The sequence below is a fragment of the Haplochromis burtoni genome, unplaced genomic scaffold, assembly GCF_018398535.1.
Source record: "Haplochromis burtoni strain Fernald_Lab_line unplaced genomic scaffold, NCSU_Asbu1 Contig_50, whole genome shotgun sequence".
NCBI classification, from domain to species: Eukaryota; Metazoa; Chordata; class Actinopteri; order Cichliformes; family Cichlidae; genus Haplochromis; species Haplochromis burtoni.
In genome coordinates, this window is record NW_024582411.1 from 1,357,235 (window position 1) to 1,374,940 (window position 17,706).

General features: G+C 40.0%; 1 protein-coding gene across 4 annotated transcripts in view; it reads right to left on the reverse strand.

Annotated features, from left to right (window-relative positions):
- Positions 1-17,706, reverse strand: part of cpne7 (copine VII) — a 35,979-nt gene that overhangs the window by 12,878 nt on the left and 5,395 nt on the right. For all 4 annotated transcript variants that reach the window (XM_005929548.3, XM_042220543.1, XM_042220542.1 and 1 more), the window contains 9 exons: positions 15,583-15,765; positions 15,247-15,321; positions 10,365-10,439; positions 5,777-5,860; positions 5,592-5,681; positions 5,272-5,370; positions 4,978-5,064; positions 4,626-4,685; positions 3,882-4,015 (listed from right to left, as the gene is read on the reverse strand). In XM_005929548.3, coding sequence (XP_005929610.1) covers positions 3,882-4,015; positions 4,626-4,685; positions 4,978-5,064; positions 5,272-5,370; positions 5,592-5,681; positions 5,777-5,860; positions 10,365-10,439; positions 15,247-15,321; positions 15,583-15,765 — 887 coding nt within the window. The remainder of the gene's footprint in view (positions 1-3,881; positions 4,016-4,625; positions 4,686-4,977; positions 5,065-5,271; positions 5,371-5,591; positions 5,682-5,776; positions 5,861-10,364; positions 10,440-15,246; positions 15,322-15,582; positions 15,766-17,706) is intronic.

Here is a 17,706-nt window from a genome sequence, read left to right on the forward strand (position 1 = left end):
GTAATTAGTTACTGATTACTTTTTTCAAGTAACTTGACCAACACTGGTTGTGACTCGCCAAATGTATTCGCCACAGGAAACACCAGAAACTCAGTTGTACATTGTCCAGTCTCTTCCAAACTTGACATTTGATGGGACTCTGGAGACATCTATGTGCCTATATTACGCTGCACTTATGGCGCCGCCTAGTGGCAACAGGAACTGCGCGGTGTGTGATAACTGGCAGTTCCACGTATGATATACATAAAATAGTTAATGGGTATTATGCATCTCCAAGGTACTCATTATTGTTGATGTTACAATCTAAGGACTTTGCCATAATCTGGGACTATAATAAATTATCAGCTTGTAGTTTCAAGGCATCACTGATTATGGCTCACAAGGCAAACAGGTACCCGTGTAACATTAATGTATTCTTATTTTTGAATACGTGTTCCAGCTAATGCACTAAAATACTCCAGTAACAGTGCTCCACTGACATTTATAGACTTCCTGTTCAATAGGTTGGGCAAGTGATACGACAGTATGAAAGCAGCTCTAATATCCCCTTCAACAATTAAATGTTTTCAACTGAAGTTAAATCCATTTTCATCAAGGAAAAAAAAACAGCCTTCCTTTCCAACTGAATACAGGCTTTACTCCCACGATTTTGACCTTTCAAACACATCGAGGCATTCTGTATCAATGCAAGATAATAGGAAAGAAAAAATGTTTTGGGTTTTGTATTGGTTTTTACCAGCTTTGCCAGTGTAAAGAAAGAGCTTTAATGAAAATATTTTAATGTGGAAGCAGTTATTCAAGCTGAGCCAATTTTGCTTTGGCGTGTATTCTGTTCCTGTTATTGTTTACATAGAAAACTGATTATCCTGGCCCCGGGACTGTTGTGATAACACAGCAAATACATTTCATGAAACGTATTAAATATGATATGACATAGGATCGGCCCAGACGAGAGAACAGAGGAGACTGGCCACAAGTCATTTTCATCATATGAATTTTGCCCAAAGTCCACGGAGGTCACAGTTTTCTCCTCTTCGTGAGCACACGTGAGGAGCCACAGGGCGATGTGCCCGGTGTAATAGCCCTCTCAGCAAGGTAAACGAGCCTCTACCCACACAGACAAAAGCTAGTCACTCCAGCTCTGTAATGCACTCCTCTGCACGGACTCTAAAATCCCACATCACCTATATTCACTAAAGGCTAAAAGGTTTGCTTGCCCACATTTTACACCTCAATAACAATTCCAAGGGAAGGGCTGCCTACACTTGCAGCCGCTGTTGGCCCAGAGACATGTTTCCATGTATGATGCTGGTGTGCATCAGTGTAAACATGGATGCGATAAAGCCACAAAGATGAACTGAAAATTCACAGGCAGGATTTCAGTGTCTCTGGCGCTATCGCTTGCATGCTATAATTAGCCAGACAGTGCTCCTGATATTCAATAGGAGGATCTGCATAAATCAGGAGTTGGGGTGTTAATCCTCATCTGGCTTACTTTTGACAGATGAGAGGGTCTTTCTCCAAAACAGATAATATCACAAATTATTTTTCATTAATTAGCAAATACCTGCAAGTCTCCTAAAGATATTTTTTTACACATCGATACTGTAATATTTGTGCTCTGTTGGCCAATCATTAAAAATACATATGACTGAAGTCAAACATTATAACTACAGTACATCAGCCAGTATTTACAGTAAGAGGAATCCTCAGAGGAAAACAGGCTTCATGCTGCACCACCTCTGTCTTTACATCAGATTCTACACCATGCTGTTATTTCTCCAGCCATAATGCCTCCCACTTCTTTTTGAAGTGCCTGCTATCCTGGTGTCAGCCCCTATCTCAGCATGTGTTCATCTGTATCAGGGTAATGAGCCTGTGCGAGCTAAGAAGGAGGACCAATCGCTGCAACAGATGCTGAGAAGAAACTGTATCAGTCAGCTATCCACAGGAGAAGCAGCCACATGCAGCTTTCCATGAGAGCAAAGAAACTATGACAGACATGTAAAACAGCACGACAGCAAGAAGCGCCACATACTCGCAGGTAGAGTTAGGCTACTACCTGTGACATGCAAGACTAAAAATATTTAGCAGCTACGCGGCAGGAAATGAAAGTTACATAAGAATGATTATGATTTGATCAACATGGCAGGAACAACATAGCACTGTGTAGAAAATAATGAAATAACAGAAGGTACACACGGAGATGTCTTTAGTTTTTCGTTTTTTTGATAAAAGTTTTCTTGGCTGCACATCCATGATGACAATCTCCTGTTCCATAACATCTTAAAGTGTGAACTTGCTGCCATGTTCCAGAAACCAGTCTGAGCTAATCTGAGCTTTGTGACATTGTGTTTTATCCTCAGAAGATGGGTACACTGTGGTCATAAAGGGATGGACATGGTCAGCTATAGTACTCGGGTGGTGCTCAGTTGGGACTAAGAGGCCCAAAGTGTGCTGAGAAAATATCCCCCAAACCATTACACCCCCGCCAGGAGCTTGAAATGTTGGCACAAGGCAGGATGGGTCCATGCTTTCATGTTGTTTACATCAAATTCTGACTCTGCCATCTGAATGTTGCATTAAAAATAGAGACTCGTCAGACCAGGCAACATTTCTCCAGTCTTCTATTATCCAATTTTGTGCAAATTGTAGCCTCAGTTTCCTGTTCTTTGAGACACGAGTGGTACCTGGTGTCCTGTTTGAAGGGTTCCTGTTGCATTCCTATCAGCTGGAAGCACTCTGGCTATTCATCAATAAAGCATTTTCACCCAGAGAACTGCCCTTGACTGGATATTTTGGACCATTCAAATTCCAATAAATCAGTATTTTCTTAAATACTCAACAGCAACAAACATGCCAGGTTTAGAGTCACTTCCTCACTTCCCACTTCCCCATTTTAATGTTTGGTTAGAATTTCAGCAGCTTGTCTTGACCACATCTTGAATGAGGTGCTACCATGTGATTGGCTAATTAGATATTCGCATTACCAGAACAAGTGTGCCTAAACTGGGCGCCAGTTTAGTTTACAGGGTGCTCAGGCTAAATCCAATGGCCCGGGTTCAACTCTAACCCAAACACTTTAGTGTCACTTCATTTTATTTATTTTTCAATCTACGACGCCTGAATGGATTCGAAAGAAATCCCCATATTTGATAATTACTCTCTGTCCATCAAAATCTGATGTCTGCAAGATTTAAATGCCGGTGGCTGACAGGGTGAAAAAGATCAGAATGTCACCTATCTCGCACACAGGAAACTAATGTTTACTTTGAAATTGCCTGATGCAAAATGACCGTAAAGGAGTACATCCACAAAACTGCATAAGTGTCCTTGACTGCTGCCACCAAGACCCATCTTCAAGCCCCAGATTAGCCTCATGCATAAATAATGCCAGCAGAGGCAAAAATTTACTTGCTCTAGTTTTTCCAGGTACAAACAGTTTTCTCGTCTATAAGAAGATTAAAATGTATTTACTATCGTGAACGACGGTGTTTAAGCTGCAAGTTACCGCTGACTTTTTTCTTAAAACTGCAACCCGTCTGTTAGAGAAAATTAAAAGTGCCAAATTCATTTCAATGAAGGAATAAATGCGAGGGAAAGGAGCCGGTGGTCAATAGCTCGGTTCCCATAGCGTCACAAAAAACTGGCGAGCAAAGCTATAATGACCTGCAGGGTTCTCTGCCCTTCTGTTTCAACACTGCACTGTTTCCATTACAGTCCTAATGCTGTGGATCAGATGGAGTGGCTCCTTTCACTGGCAGAGATTCCACTGAAATGGCATGTGAGGAGCACTCTGCAGCTCTGCTTCACAACAGGAGACAGTGACAGTCCCTGTAGGCCAAAAAAAGCCTTTTCTGAGAAACAAAAGATTGACAAACCTGTCATAGTCTTGACAGATCTCCCCCACAGCTATCAGAGCCTTTAGGTACTCGTTGGGCTGGTAAGGGTTGATGTAGTGCAAGGAGCAGCTGTTCCTGGGGTCTCCATTGGAGGCTGTGAAGTCAATGGCAACCTGGTGGGAAGAAAAAGAAATTGCAGAGTGTGCAACATGAACAGTTCATCAGAATCAGTTAAGCTTTTCTTTTGGCACTTGACTTCCTGCAAAGACTTTTACTTGGTTGCTTGAATGCTTATTATATTCCGAGCCATTATGAGTGAGGGAGCCTGAAATAAACCTAATGGCGGTATAAATTACATGATCAGAGGTAAGAACTTGCTTCTTTTTTTTACGCCCACATAGACTGAAGCAGCATCACCTCCCATACACAGTAGATCCAAGCAGCTAGCTATTTCAACAAGGGAGGACTGCATCTACCACAGCAGTCCTCATGATTAACATGCATTGCTTCTCTGATCCAGCCAGAAAGCGAGAATGTGCACTACAGAGGGCAAACCAAAGGGCAAGAGTTACAGAACATTTGAATTTATTTCATGAAACTGCCTCCAAGAAAGCTATGTGTGCACAAACAAAAAGGTCAGGAAAGAAGGAAACATACCAAAGTCTTCATCGAGTAGCAACATGATCGGTGTGCCGAGCACAATATGTAAGTCATGAAACTAGGCTGCAGTTAACAGCATTCAGTGACAGCAAAGCGTCATTAAAGACAGTCGGTTTAATTTACCGTAAAGTGAATTTGGCATCCTCCCATGATGTAGTCTAAGAAGGAGTAGACTCTGTGAAGCTGCGAGGCAGAAAAACACAAATCTTTCAGGCAAAACTGCAGAAGTTATGATGTCACCAGGTCATTAAAGCACACCAAATCTGTTCGCTATAAAGGTAAGAAAAAAATGTTGTGCTGTATGCTGAAAATGTAGTGGAGACTAAAAATGCTCTGGAAAGTCTTCCCTTTATAAAACAGTAACAGAAACAGCAGCAGTGTCTATACCGCTTTGTAAACTGAGACAATGAAACACTGACTGATTCTCTCTAGGGTGTTGCTTCTTCTGAAGCATGTTTCTGCAGGAGTTTCCTACCTTGAGGTCAGTGAGAATGACAACTCCTGAATTTTTATAGTTTCTCTTCTTTTGTTTGTACTTAGGATTCATACAGTCCCACGACACCTTGAACAAAAGCAAGTGAAAGACAAAGAACAAAAGCAACAACTTGTGGCATTTTGAACATATCAAAGCAGCCTGACATTGTTTTTTCCTTCCATGTGTGCTGGATTTCAGCAGAGAAAAATCAGAGGCACACTGGGAAAGGATAAAATTGTTACACAGCTGTCTCTCCCCTCCCCTCCGCTCTGCTCCACCTCTCCATTCACTGACCTTATTTCCACTGGAAATTTTCTGCATTTCCCTGAAACTGGCGTAGAATTCGCCAATGAAGTCATGCTTCCCCCTGGAGTCATGATCCCACACTAGGCACTGTGGCGCACACACACATACAGACATTGTTTACTACTTTTGACATACAACAACTCATTCATATATCCCAGGTATACTCATAGAAAATCCATATACAAATCAAAGTGATGTATTTTCAGTGTTCTGCCCTGTTTGCTGACCCCAGCTGAATCACGCTGGTCATGCAGTTTCTGACTCACTGACTGTGGTTTTTGCAGTCACAGTTCTAAAACGTTCCCTACCTTGAGCTTCCGGTCTTCATCGCAGCTGCACAGGGATATGAGTGACACTTTGAAGGGCTCCCACACTGGATTCAGGTTGTTTTTAATCACCTGTTAGAGAACAAGTACAATAACAACAGAAGTAAAGTGTTAGAAACACATTAAAAGCTGTCAAAGAAACCGGGGTGGGAATGTGGTAAGGTTACCTCAGTTCTGTAAACAAGTTGCTCGGTTTCATCGTCATTGATTCGATAGATTTCCAAAAATGGGTCCGACTTGCTGAAGAGATCCTGCAGAAACAGAGAAGACAAAACTGACTAACCCACTAGATCTGGAGGTGAGAAACAACCAGTTTCAGGAAAGATTTTTCTTCCTTTACTTGCTGTAAATCAGAAAAGGAAAAGTCTATAAAACTAGTATTTCTCTGGTTTTCTTTTTTAGCTTTATTCATTCATGGACTCTCGCAGAGGTCAATGTCTGTTAGATCAAAAGATATGAAATATCACATTTAACAGAAAGGATTTGGTTTAATTCAATTTGCAGTCTCTTCAAGCGTTTGCTAGCGTTTACAATGAAGCTGTGACGATTTCCACCCGGGCTTGGGTGCTTGTGATATCTCAGTATGCTTTTAGTATTTGTCCAGGTGATTTGTACAAATGTCTGCAGACACTAATTCATCGTTTGCTGATTGCAGGAGGAATAATTGTCAGGTAACTGTCTGCATGATTAAAGGACAGGAAGACGCAGCATGGTGGAATTTTTGAATAAGACATCATTGAGGAAAGGGTTGATCTTTTATAAGCTTCTAAGTCATGCCATAGATTTTTCACTCAAGTGTTGACATTTTCCTTCAGCAAATAGCTTGTACATGCTACGGCTGAAGTTCATTAGCAAAGTATTTGCGCTTTCCTTTGCGTGTTGCAACTTGCGCAAAGTGCATTTTAAACAGCCCCGGCGATCGGCTGTAATGAACACGATGAATTCAGATCAACTCACTAGTGTTTGTGTCCATTTTCAGTGTTAGTAAATGCCCCAATTAACTGAAAACACGTGGAACATTTTGCATCTTTTATAGTTATTTGTGGTAGCCTTGAATCATCCCCTGAGTCTCAAGTTCAGGCGTCTGAGAGCAGAGGCAACACTGATTATTGAGGTCAATTGATTCTTCTGGGAGGAAAACAAATAATTACTGTGTGTGCGTCTGCGTGTCTGTGTCGTTCTGTGTGCCTGTGTCGGCTGAGTGGGTGAGGGGGAGTTTTGTGTACAGCGAATGAGACGGTTAAAGATGCATTTCCCGCTACATTAGCCAGATACATCTCCTGAGGGATAGGAGCAAAAAAAAAAAAAAGAGCTGTAAGATCCTTACTTTGTTGCCATGACAACCACTAGCCAGTGGCATCAGTAGCATGGACTCATGAGGCAAACATGTCAAAATTCAATTTCAGGTTTACAATAACTGTAATGTTTATCATTAGCAGTTACCACCATCTATCATGCCTCCTAATTAATCCTTCTGCTCAGCAACGTGAACAGGCTGACATTCAGTATTTACAGCAGGTTGAGGGGATGCAACTGATGAGCAGCTCATTAGAAAGAGTCATGCTTCAGTCATCATCTGTTGTCCTTGTTAGATAATTTGCTATATGCAAGCTGCCTGTCACAGCTAATTTATTTTGTTAAAAAACTACTTAAGAAGACATCCTGTCACTTGTAGCAGGAGGGCACTAAGACCCAGGCACAATTCAGGAGCCCAAGGTGAGAGCACCTGACCCTTTGAGAGGCTCATTAGGTGGGTTAGTTTTATTCCTGCTGTTTTACCTTTATTAGCTTGTTTCAGCTGGGATTATTTTACCGTAGGGATGTATGTGTAACCTGAGGTGCTGGGGCGTGAATGTAATAATAATTAGTATATAAGTAGTTTCGTTTTTTTGAACTTTCATCACGATCCTGGACCAGTGGTAGTCTCAAGGTGCAGTGAAGGTTGCCCAACAAGTGTTCACTTTACATCATTTTATTTCTCGTTTTCGGTAAACTCTAGCGCCGTGCTAATAAACAGCTTCTATTTGTATTTAGTGCTGTGGCTCCTACTGTGGGAGGTTATTGTTTTCTGTTAATATTTTATGTTTATGGTGGTACTGGTATTACTTTAGGTATTTTATGCTGGAAGTTGTGGGTTTACTTTGAGTGGAGTGTGGGTCATTCAGTCCAAGTACACTCCCAGCGTATCAGTTTGCTGATTGCCACACCAACATAGCGAGACTCCTTAACTTCTGACGTTTGTTGTTTTTTTTATAGGATTGATTATACGAGCTGTAGTTACCCAGCTTGAAATAAAAACCTTTGTTACAGCATCTTGACCCATACTGATTGTTGGTTTTCTTATTGAGTCTCAACAGTGCAATTTATTCAAGTGCTCCACACTGATAAGCTGTGATAAGTTTATGGAAGTTTAAAAATCAGGGCATTCATGAGGTTCTTTTGGAGGATGCCCAGAATCTGTTTGTAGTGCCTGCATAACCTACAATATGTTGGATTACATGAAACATTTTTCATTGACCATGTGGTTAGGGACATGACTCCACATGTAAATATAAATATACTAAGTTTGCTTCTGCCACAGTTTTTGCTCTTGCCTTTCTGTGTTCACTGTTTTTCTCCTGTCATCCCAGCTGGTAGCTGTACATAGCTGCCCATCCCTGAGCCTGGTCTCTTCCTGCTAATAGGAAGCTCTTCCTCCCCACCATTGCCAAGTGCTTGCTCAAAGCCATTTATCTGACTGTTGGGGTTTTCTTTCCAATATTTCCTTTGCAACCTTTACAGTTGTGAAGAAAATGGTCAAATGTATACATTGTGCTGATTGGGGTATCTACTGTTTCATGAATGGGAAAATTGTCTTATTAATATAAAGGTTTCCAGTCGTAACTTCTTTTCTTTTTTTCTATCTAATAAAAAACACCACAATTTCAAAATAGACAACACCTCTCCTGCAGCTCTACATTAAGCATCCCCAATGAGTATCACTTAAAAAAAACATCTCTCGGGTGAAAGCCTTGAACCTATTGCACCACAACAACACTATCCTGATCTGCTCTGAAGACAGCTGGCACCGACCAAAGTCTCCATTCTCGTTCTGTCTCTGACTTGAATTACAATATGCTGAAAACTTGCTATGGATTTTTGGTTTTCACTCATGCCAACGACAGCCTGCCTACCCCAGCTTTAACACAAATATCTGCAACATTATCTCCTCCCATCTGAGCAGAGGACACTGAAGAAATGCAATTTTTTTTAGAGGTGCCAGCACTGTTCAGAGGCATGTTTTGAAAATGATGGAAAATTTCTTACAACCAGCTTGTCTCTTATATCCAAACCAAGTTATGCCCAAAATCCTAAAAAATTAAGCTTATATGTAACTTCAACAAGAAAAATCTGTGATCTTTTGTCTGCTTTCCTGAGTGCTCCTCTTTCCCATCCTGTCAACATCATGAGTGTAGTCAAGGGTTGTCAAACATAAGGCCCCAGGGCCAGAATCGGCCCCATAAAGACTCTAATCAGGCCCACTGGAAAATGTGAAGCAAGATGTATTGTTGGGATTTTTAACTGTATTCTTAAAAGTTTTGCAGCTTCTCTGCTGATAAAGATCTACCCTTATCTACACCAAAGTAAATGATAAAGTGGGCTTTACGTGGCCCACAGTGTAAAATGAGTTTTACATCCCAATCCGCCATCTCTCCATCTCCACCTCACACTGGTCACTCAGAGTGGCATCCAAGCATGTCTGTCTTCATCTTTGTCTTCACCACCATCAGCATCCAGACTCCATTGGGTCCTGTCCTATCACTGCTGGGACTACTTTCTATGATGTTTCCTCAGAGTCTAATCACCAAATAGGTTATTAATTGACTTCTGTATCTTAACAAATGATGTTCAGTTCTTTCAAAAGGTGTCTCCTCGCTAACATACAATGGGTTATTTTTGGAACCAAAATTAAATTGTCTTTGCTCCTAAATAAAATCAGTATCTAATCACAGTCTATATTGTTTGTTCAGAGCAAATGAACACTTTTGCATCTGAGTGGCAAGTGACTGCACATCATTTCTCTAAAAGTAAAAGTAATTTATTTGGGTTAGAGTGGTTTCTCCAGCATTTCAACAGAAACTGGAGACTTGGGGCAGCCATTACGAGGAGGAGAAAATGGACTTCACAACAAGGAGTTATTTTTATTATTTTGTACTCCATGTGTTGGAGTCGGGTTCAATTTCACTGTCAGTGTGGCGGTAAAATTCAGAGTGGAATTCCAAAAATAAATGCACATGCTGTAGAAAATTTGAATTTTTTCCCAAATAGAGCTGGAAATCAAAGGGCAACCTGTGAGTCTTGAGTCCCGAGGCTCGTTCCTGAGAACATGGTGTGACTACAGATCATCAGAGTTGTAACTGGATGTAAACTCCCGCTCTCTTTTTGATTGAAACATGCCTTCAGCAAAGTCTGACAGCATGAGTCCGGGAGAAGCTAAGGTCAGTGATATGCAGCTTTAAAGTAGATCAACATTTAATAACACAAATAATTCTGAATACTAATATAATTTGTATATAACAGCATGATTTTTTGTGAGAAAATATTCCCTTCTGTGAGCATAAATTTAATGCCATTGAATTACTGTGGATGGATTTCTTAGCCTATACAGTATCATGACAGGAGGATTCTCATATTACTCACCATCTAATGCTTCTAAACCGCGTCTAATAAAACAACTGTGTTGGTGTTTCAATCAAAAACGTGTACTCCTCTCACCTTATCATCGAGCTTCTTGGCACAGAAGGAGAGTTCCACATATCCGTTGTTGCCAGAAATTTCCTCAGCGTGCACCTAGAAGGAAAAAGAATTTGGCAGTGATGTTTTTGTGTTTGCATTTCTATTATTACTGTTAAAAGAAATGTGACTTAAGACTGTGATATATATTTCCAAAACACGACCTTAAAGCTCGCAAACATGACTGTCGTGATTCAAGCTCCAGAATATCAATACAATATCATTTGTCAGCATTTATAACAAACTATCGCCAATAATTAGTGGCTCCATTTTTTTTATTGCATTAGCTACTGGAGTGAATCGTGCTTTTATTTCAAAGTGTCCTTGAGCAAGACACCGAAGCTCAAAATCCTCCTGATGAGTAATTTTATGAAAGCTCTCTGTCATCACTGTGTGAATGTGCATAAATGTGGGAACGGGCAGACACATTGTGAGGCTCTTTGGAAAAGAGATTTTTAAAAGCTATGTAAATGCTATCCATAAAGACTCTCCTAAGGATAAAAGAGACGTTTACGTCAATGCAAAGTTAAACAGACAAATCCACAAATTACACGGCAAATAAAAATCCACTCTTGTAAAACTTAAATGCCCTGTGTGACTCAAATATCTATCATCAGTTATAATGAGTATTTGTACTGTTTTGATTTTCTATTGCAAATGAAAGTGATTTTAGAGTGAAGTCCTGTAAAACGTTTAACCAGTAGGTGAAAAGAAGAATGAGTGAGTAAAAATGCAAGAAGAAAAAACATCAGAAAAATACTCCAAAGTTAGTCATCACTTAACTACAGCACTGTACAAGAGTGCAGAGTCACCCCTCATTTCTTTATTGTTTGCTAGGAAAACGAGAAGTGCCATCATTTATCGAAACACGTGCAAACAGATGTGGATATTTGGTATGAGCACCACTTATCCTTTGACGTAGTCTGAACTTTCTTAGGCAAGCTTTCCTTTCATTCCTTTAAGTAGTCTTCAGGAATAGTTCTCCGGGCTTCTTAAATGATAGTCAAAGCTCTACTTTATAAATTTTGTTCTGTTTTCTGTCACAATGATCGCACACTCCTTTAGTAATTTCTGTGGAGCTCTGGGGAGATAAATTCTTGACTGATAATTTACCCATGTCATCTTTACTGGTTGTGTGTTTGGGATGGTATTGCATGATGAAATCCAGAATCTATCCAAATCTGCCGGCACTTTTCCATCAATTTTGAAAAGATCTCAAACACCACCTAGTGAAATGCAGCCCAAACCGTGACAGAGCCTCTGCCGTGTTTTAAAGATGGCTGCAGACACTCACTGTTGTACCTCTCTCCTGAACTTCTCCATACATACTGATAATGGTTTGAAACAAAAAATTCAAATTTGGATTCATTACTCCATCAGATCTGTTGCCACTGATTTTCAATCCAATTCTTGTGTAAGTTTCATACCTCAGCCTTTTCTCCCTGTTTCCCTTCTTTAAGAATGGCTTCTTGACAGCCACCGATCCACAGAGACCATTTCTGATGAAGCTTCAGTGAAAAGCAGATGGATCACCTGAAGGGCCAGATGCATCTCTCAGGTCTTTGGAAGGACCAGACTGGAAGGTTCATCTGCTGTAGATTTTTTTTTTTTTTTTAGACCCAAAACCTTTGATTTTGACTCCCACATGTCCAGTTTCCTTAAATCTTTTAAGGAGAAACTGTAGATGATTACAAGATATGCCAAGTTGTCTGTGTTAACCTGAGCAATGACCTTACTAGTGCAAAAATACTATTTTGTGCCTGTCAAACTTTATTATCTTTGACATTTTTAGTTGATTAAGTTACAGAAATAGAAACATTTCTTTGACTAAATGTGTTTTTGTGACAGGCTACAAGTTAAAAATGGTTGGGTTCTTTTAGCTGTCTGTTATGTGTAGACAAAATATTGGTTAATCCCTTGAGTTAATCTTTTTTTGCACTTGAAAGATACAGGTCAGTGTTTATGGCTCAACAAACAAAAACAGTCCTCTGAAAATAGTTAGGTTGAACTAAAAACCAGTGGAAAAGCAGCCTCCAAAGAGAAATTGTGAAAGACCTTCAGAAAACCTGGGAAATGATTCCTCAAGACTACTAACAAGAAACTCTGACTCCCTGGAAGCAAAATATAATAAAATGACTGGCTTGTAGTATAAATGATCTCTACTTTCTTTCAGAATACTCCAAAGCTAGTCTTTACTGATTTGTTTCTTATTTATTTGAAATCCTTCGAATGCTGCTACATTGTTCTACAGTGCCTACATATTTTATACTCTGTAAATGACACCTTACATTTGTAAAAAAAATTACACGGTAAATGCAAATTACAGGTTGCAGTCTACCTGCTTGCTTGTAACAGTAATATTTCTGTGCACATGCATATGCACATAATTCTATGTTTTTTATTGTAAAAACAAATAGTTGAAGCTCGTTGTGATCATTAGCATTTTTTCTTGGAGTGGCTTTTACTTGGTGTAGGATTAAACCAGGGCGTGGAGAGACACATTAGCTAGAAGCTTACTGATGTGTCAGGTTATCACCTCAACTTGTGAATTTACGTTGTTATAGATGTAAATGTTACCACAACAAAACAGTAAAGTTGTGCTAGTTATCAGATTTTTTTCCACTTTCCACATTTGTTTAGAGAGGAAGAAGTTCAGCTTGTAAGAAACACAGTGCACCTTCTGCTGCTCCCATTGTGCTGTCTGTCCACCTCACAGAACACAAGGCTTTGCTTTCTGCTTCTGTGTTAAACTGGCAGCAACATTATATCAAATTGCCAGAACTGTGGCTCTAAAGTAAGCATGCCCAGGGCTAGACAACGCTTGACAGTGATGACAGGGAAGGAAAGGCTTCATTTTTTATTTTTTTTATCACCCAGTTTGTCCTGACAAGAACAACTAGCATGTAAAATCTTTGTAAAAATGTAGGCAGGTGTGCTCTTTCCATCTTTGCCAGGGCAGCAGATTAAGTAGTATAGCATGAGTAGATTGTGATCTATTTTAATAGCTGTTTAAGGATTATAGTATTAAAGTTAGAATGAGGATTTGCCTGTGGCTACAGACATTTTCACACCCAAAAGAGTTGAGCCTGAGACCCTAAATGTCTGAAGCAGTCGGATGCGACATTAAGCAGCCTTTACCAGCCAGCTGTCTTTACAACTGTTAAGTCCAGTTGCACTGATGAAGGCTTTCAGCTGAAACACACCTGCTCTGCCCTTTAGTAAACATTAAGAAGTATGTTTGTTCAAAAGTGCAGAAGATATGTGAGAAGAGTGCACAAAAAGAAGAGTGCACTAATTGCCTGGTGAATTCACACCTCCAGGAAGCAGGACACATGACAGCATGGGGTAGCACTCACGTGGGAAAGGGCAACTTCAGACGTTGCCCCAACATGATTCCCTGCACATTTTCTGGGAGTCATGCTTGAAAACAGCTTCTGTCTCACGCTTGAAGATAAGGTTTTTGCTGCTTGTTATACATAAGGCAACAATACAGTGAGCACAGAAAGGAGCAGGTTCATGCTTTTGCATATGAAAAGCAATGAAAATATATTTGTTTGGTAAAGAATAGAGCAGGCTGAATAGCAGCAGCAAGCTGTCTGCACATTAATGGGCACACTGCAAACAGTAGATGCTAACAGGCATTTTTGGTGTGGATCTACTGAGCTCACTACCTAACTATATGGCAAAAGTATACTTTCTCAGTTCATTCTCTTACTTATCTTAACGTTGTCTGAGGTGAGATCCACAGGGTCTGACTTTGAATTTAACTAGTAATTATGTAACCTCAAATACCTGGTGCGTTACCTAATCCTGGTCCCATGGGTTTGATAATGCATCATGTCAATGGGGGTGTAGAAGTACAAATATGTGTCTATAAATCTAGGATGTTTTTTTACAAAGAAAAAAACCTCCTACATTATCTCCATCGTGTCTCATATAATATGCTACAGTAAGAATATTTTCTGTTTTGTTTTTTTTACGCGTAGCAAGTAAAGTATAATGAAGAGCTACATTATTATAAATCGACAGAGTCATGTTTTTAATGCCATTATGTGTGTGCCACTACAGCATTACGGATAATGGTTCAGCATTGTGCTTGTGCACTGAATTCTCTGCGCTTGTGCAGATGAAATGGTCAGATTATTCCTTTGTGAGAATCCTCACCATTCCCCTCGAGAGCTTCATAATGCATTTGCTTTTTAAATAAATTCTAAATCTGGCAAAAGACTGAGTGATTCTTTTTTTTTTTTGCCTGTATTCAGTAAGTGAAGAGAACCAAGGAGGTGAAGTTTGTTGTCTGTGTGTGTAAGATGGGGCTGAATTTAAATCACGCTTTATACTTTTGCTCACACCAAAAACATGCAGGAGACCGACGCAAACACGGGAACATCTGTACTGTGTGTGACAGTCCAGCCCGGTGATAATAACGCTGTCAGACTTTGCAGCAGCTTGTCCACCATGAATTCATTAGAGAAAGGAGAAGATGAGATTCTTTTGTGTATTTCCCGACCTGAGTGGAGGGTTGCGTGATTACCTTGTCATGTTTTGATGTGCTACCGCCACTGGCTTGTTAACTATAAGATGCTGGATAATGAACCAAGAGCTATTCTCTTCCACATTTGACACATGATTTCTTGTGCATTCATCATTTCTTATGGATTCTCTTGCTTCCCTGTGCGCTTTAGTGGGAATGCCTCTCCGTGCCACTAAAACGGACACTACCATAGAGAAGATGTCTGACTTATAAAATAAAATTACACCGCTACAGTGATACCAAGGAGCAACACAGGGCTAATGTGTTATGTGTTCAAATTAGTTCATTCATCAGAGCAGCAACATTACACACGCAATGTCAGGAACCTACTGTGATGGTGGATTTGCCGGCATATTTCCCATACTTGAGCAACAGAGGTTTCACCATCTTCTTTTGGGCCACTATCTGCAAAGAACAAGATAAACAAAACGTTTGGCCTTGAGCCCTCAGCGGCAAACAGCAGTATATAGAGATCTGAGCCTTTGGCATCACTAATAAGTATGAATCATTTACTGCAAGCGGTGCAGCAAATATACACCATTTACCAATAAAGACAAAAGGGGGCATATTTTAGTGCTTTTACACCAACAAATCCCAGTTATTAGACCACAAATCTGGAGCTACAGCTGGCAAAAATGGGTTAGTAAGACAGCAGCATCTGTTTACCTGGCCAAGAGTGCACTCCACCCCTCCCAGAAAGTCATCATCACGGGTTCCGATGCTGTGAGTGCCGTGGATGTCGTAAACCTCAAATCGCAGTTTCTGAACCTCCTCGAAGTAGTAATCCAGCGAGAAAACCTTGCCAAAGACTGGGTGCAAGTTGCTCTTGATCACTTCTGTCCTGTCCAGCTGAAAGAGAACATGATGAATGAACTTTTGAATGTCAACACTAGTTTATCTAATGTTCCTAATTATGACAGGCTGTATGCATTTGTAAAGAAATGAAGCCCCCCTTTGACAGACTGTCTTATAGTGTTTTACATCGCATGTAAGAAACAGAACCAGCTTCTTTACAAAGAAGGGCAGACGTTATTATGTTTGTCAGGAGGATGATACGAGAGATGATTGGAGGGCTCTGACATTTAATCTCAGCTTAGAGGAAACATCCATGCTTGTCTTTGACTGCCTGACAAGGAAAAGCTGATCTCTCTGGGGCCCCATCTGTTCGTGATGTAGAATTTAGCTCTCACACAGTTGCATGAACATTTCCACACTGCCCAATTTGTCACAAGGACAAATCATCATTGAGCATTTTGAAGTCAACAGCGCTTTAGTACTGGTAAATTTAACAAGAACAATAAATATACACAGGAAAAAAAATTTTCACGAATTTCCAAGATTAACCAAATGCGCGTTGATAAGCAATGTTTGGGACTTAAAGCTAAATGTGTAAATAGTTGAATGACCCAGAAGGGAAAAGACCCACCAAGGTGCATTATATGGAACTGATCTATCAGCAGCAAATGAAGGACTGAGGAAGGTTTAAGTGCTCATCCAAATGACACAGTCCAAAGTCCTTTCTTCATTGTCAGCGGGGCAGGTCCACACTTTGCTTTTGATTACTTTACAAACGGTTGACAGTGTTTTCCCATTTCTCATCTCTCGCTTTGGGAGAGTCTATAAGCTGAAGGACTGAACTGGAATAAGAAGTGTGATTCCTGCATCACGCACAACATTTTATACATCTAATCTACAAATCAAAGCGCAAACATCAAGCAAATATCTCAGATCACAAGCCAACAGCTTCTTGTAATCGATTTTTTTGGTCTTTTGAAAGGTATTTCTTCATTTTGTGATTTTTAGAGTGATGCCAGTCTTCCAAGATCTGTGGAACAATATAATATTTATACATTTAAAATGGTTTTTTTCTTCCTTTTGAAGCCACTTAGGGTTTTTATAAATAATATGCCAAAGAATAATGATGCTGTCAACATAATTGGAACTGAAGCTTTCCTCTTGCATGCTATATTAAAGCATAATCTTTGCCACAGTGAATGATGGACTGTCTTCATCATGACAAGGTGTGCATAAGCCGTGACACTTTCTTCATGGGGGAACATTATGGGAGATCATTAAAAAGCCTGCACAAGACATCAGTCAGCACTGAGGGAAGGAATTTGCTTTCACTTGGAAAGCTTCAGATCCTGCCTTTCACGAATAAACTCATACATCAACATTTAAGGTTATTCTTGGTGGCATTTCTCAGACATTTGAATGGACACCGACGATATTGAATAGAATTTTGTGAAAGTTATAAAACTTCCTCGTCATCCTTTTCAGTGAATCCTCGCACGCAGTAAACAGAGTTGTTACCAACCTGGAAGAAACCCACTCATATTTGTGAATAGAAATGTTTCATTGTAGGACAATAAGGATGACTCAGAATAACTTGAGCTGAGCCCTCCCTCCAAGGAGACCCAAACCACATAAAGCCTCCCACCTACTCGGAAGCATCTTTATTGGTGCCACTTTACATGATAAAGAAGGGCATGGGCCCAAAACACCCATGCACGAATAATTCGACTGGAGTCCCTATAGTCCTGATGGGGGTTTTGTGCTTTTTTTATGTGAACAAATAAGTGCATCTAATGAAAATTGTAGGCTTTTTTGATATTTGGACACACATAAAATGTTAAATTGTGCCTAGAGATAAAGTTAGTATTCAACCTCAACATCAATGGGCGTGCCATTCTTCTGCCAAAGAAAGAAAGAAAGAAAGAAAGAAAGAAAGAAAGAAAGAAAGAAAGAAAGAAAGAAAGAAAGAAAGAAAGAAAGAAAGAAAGAAAGAAA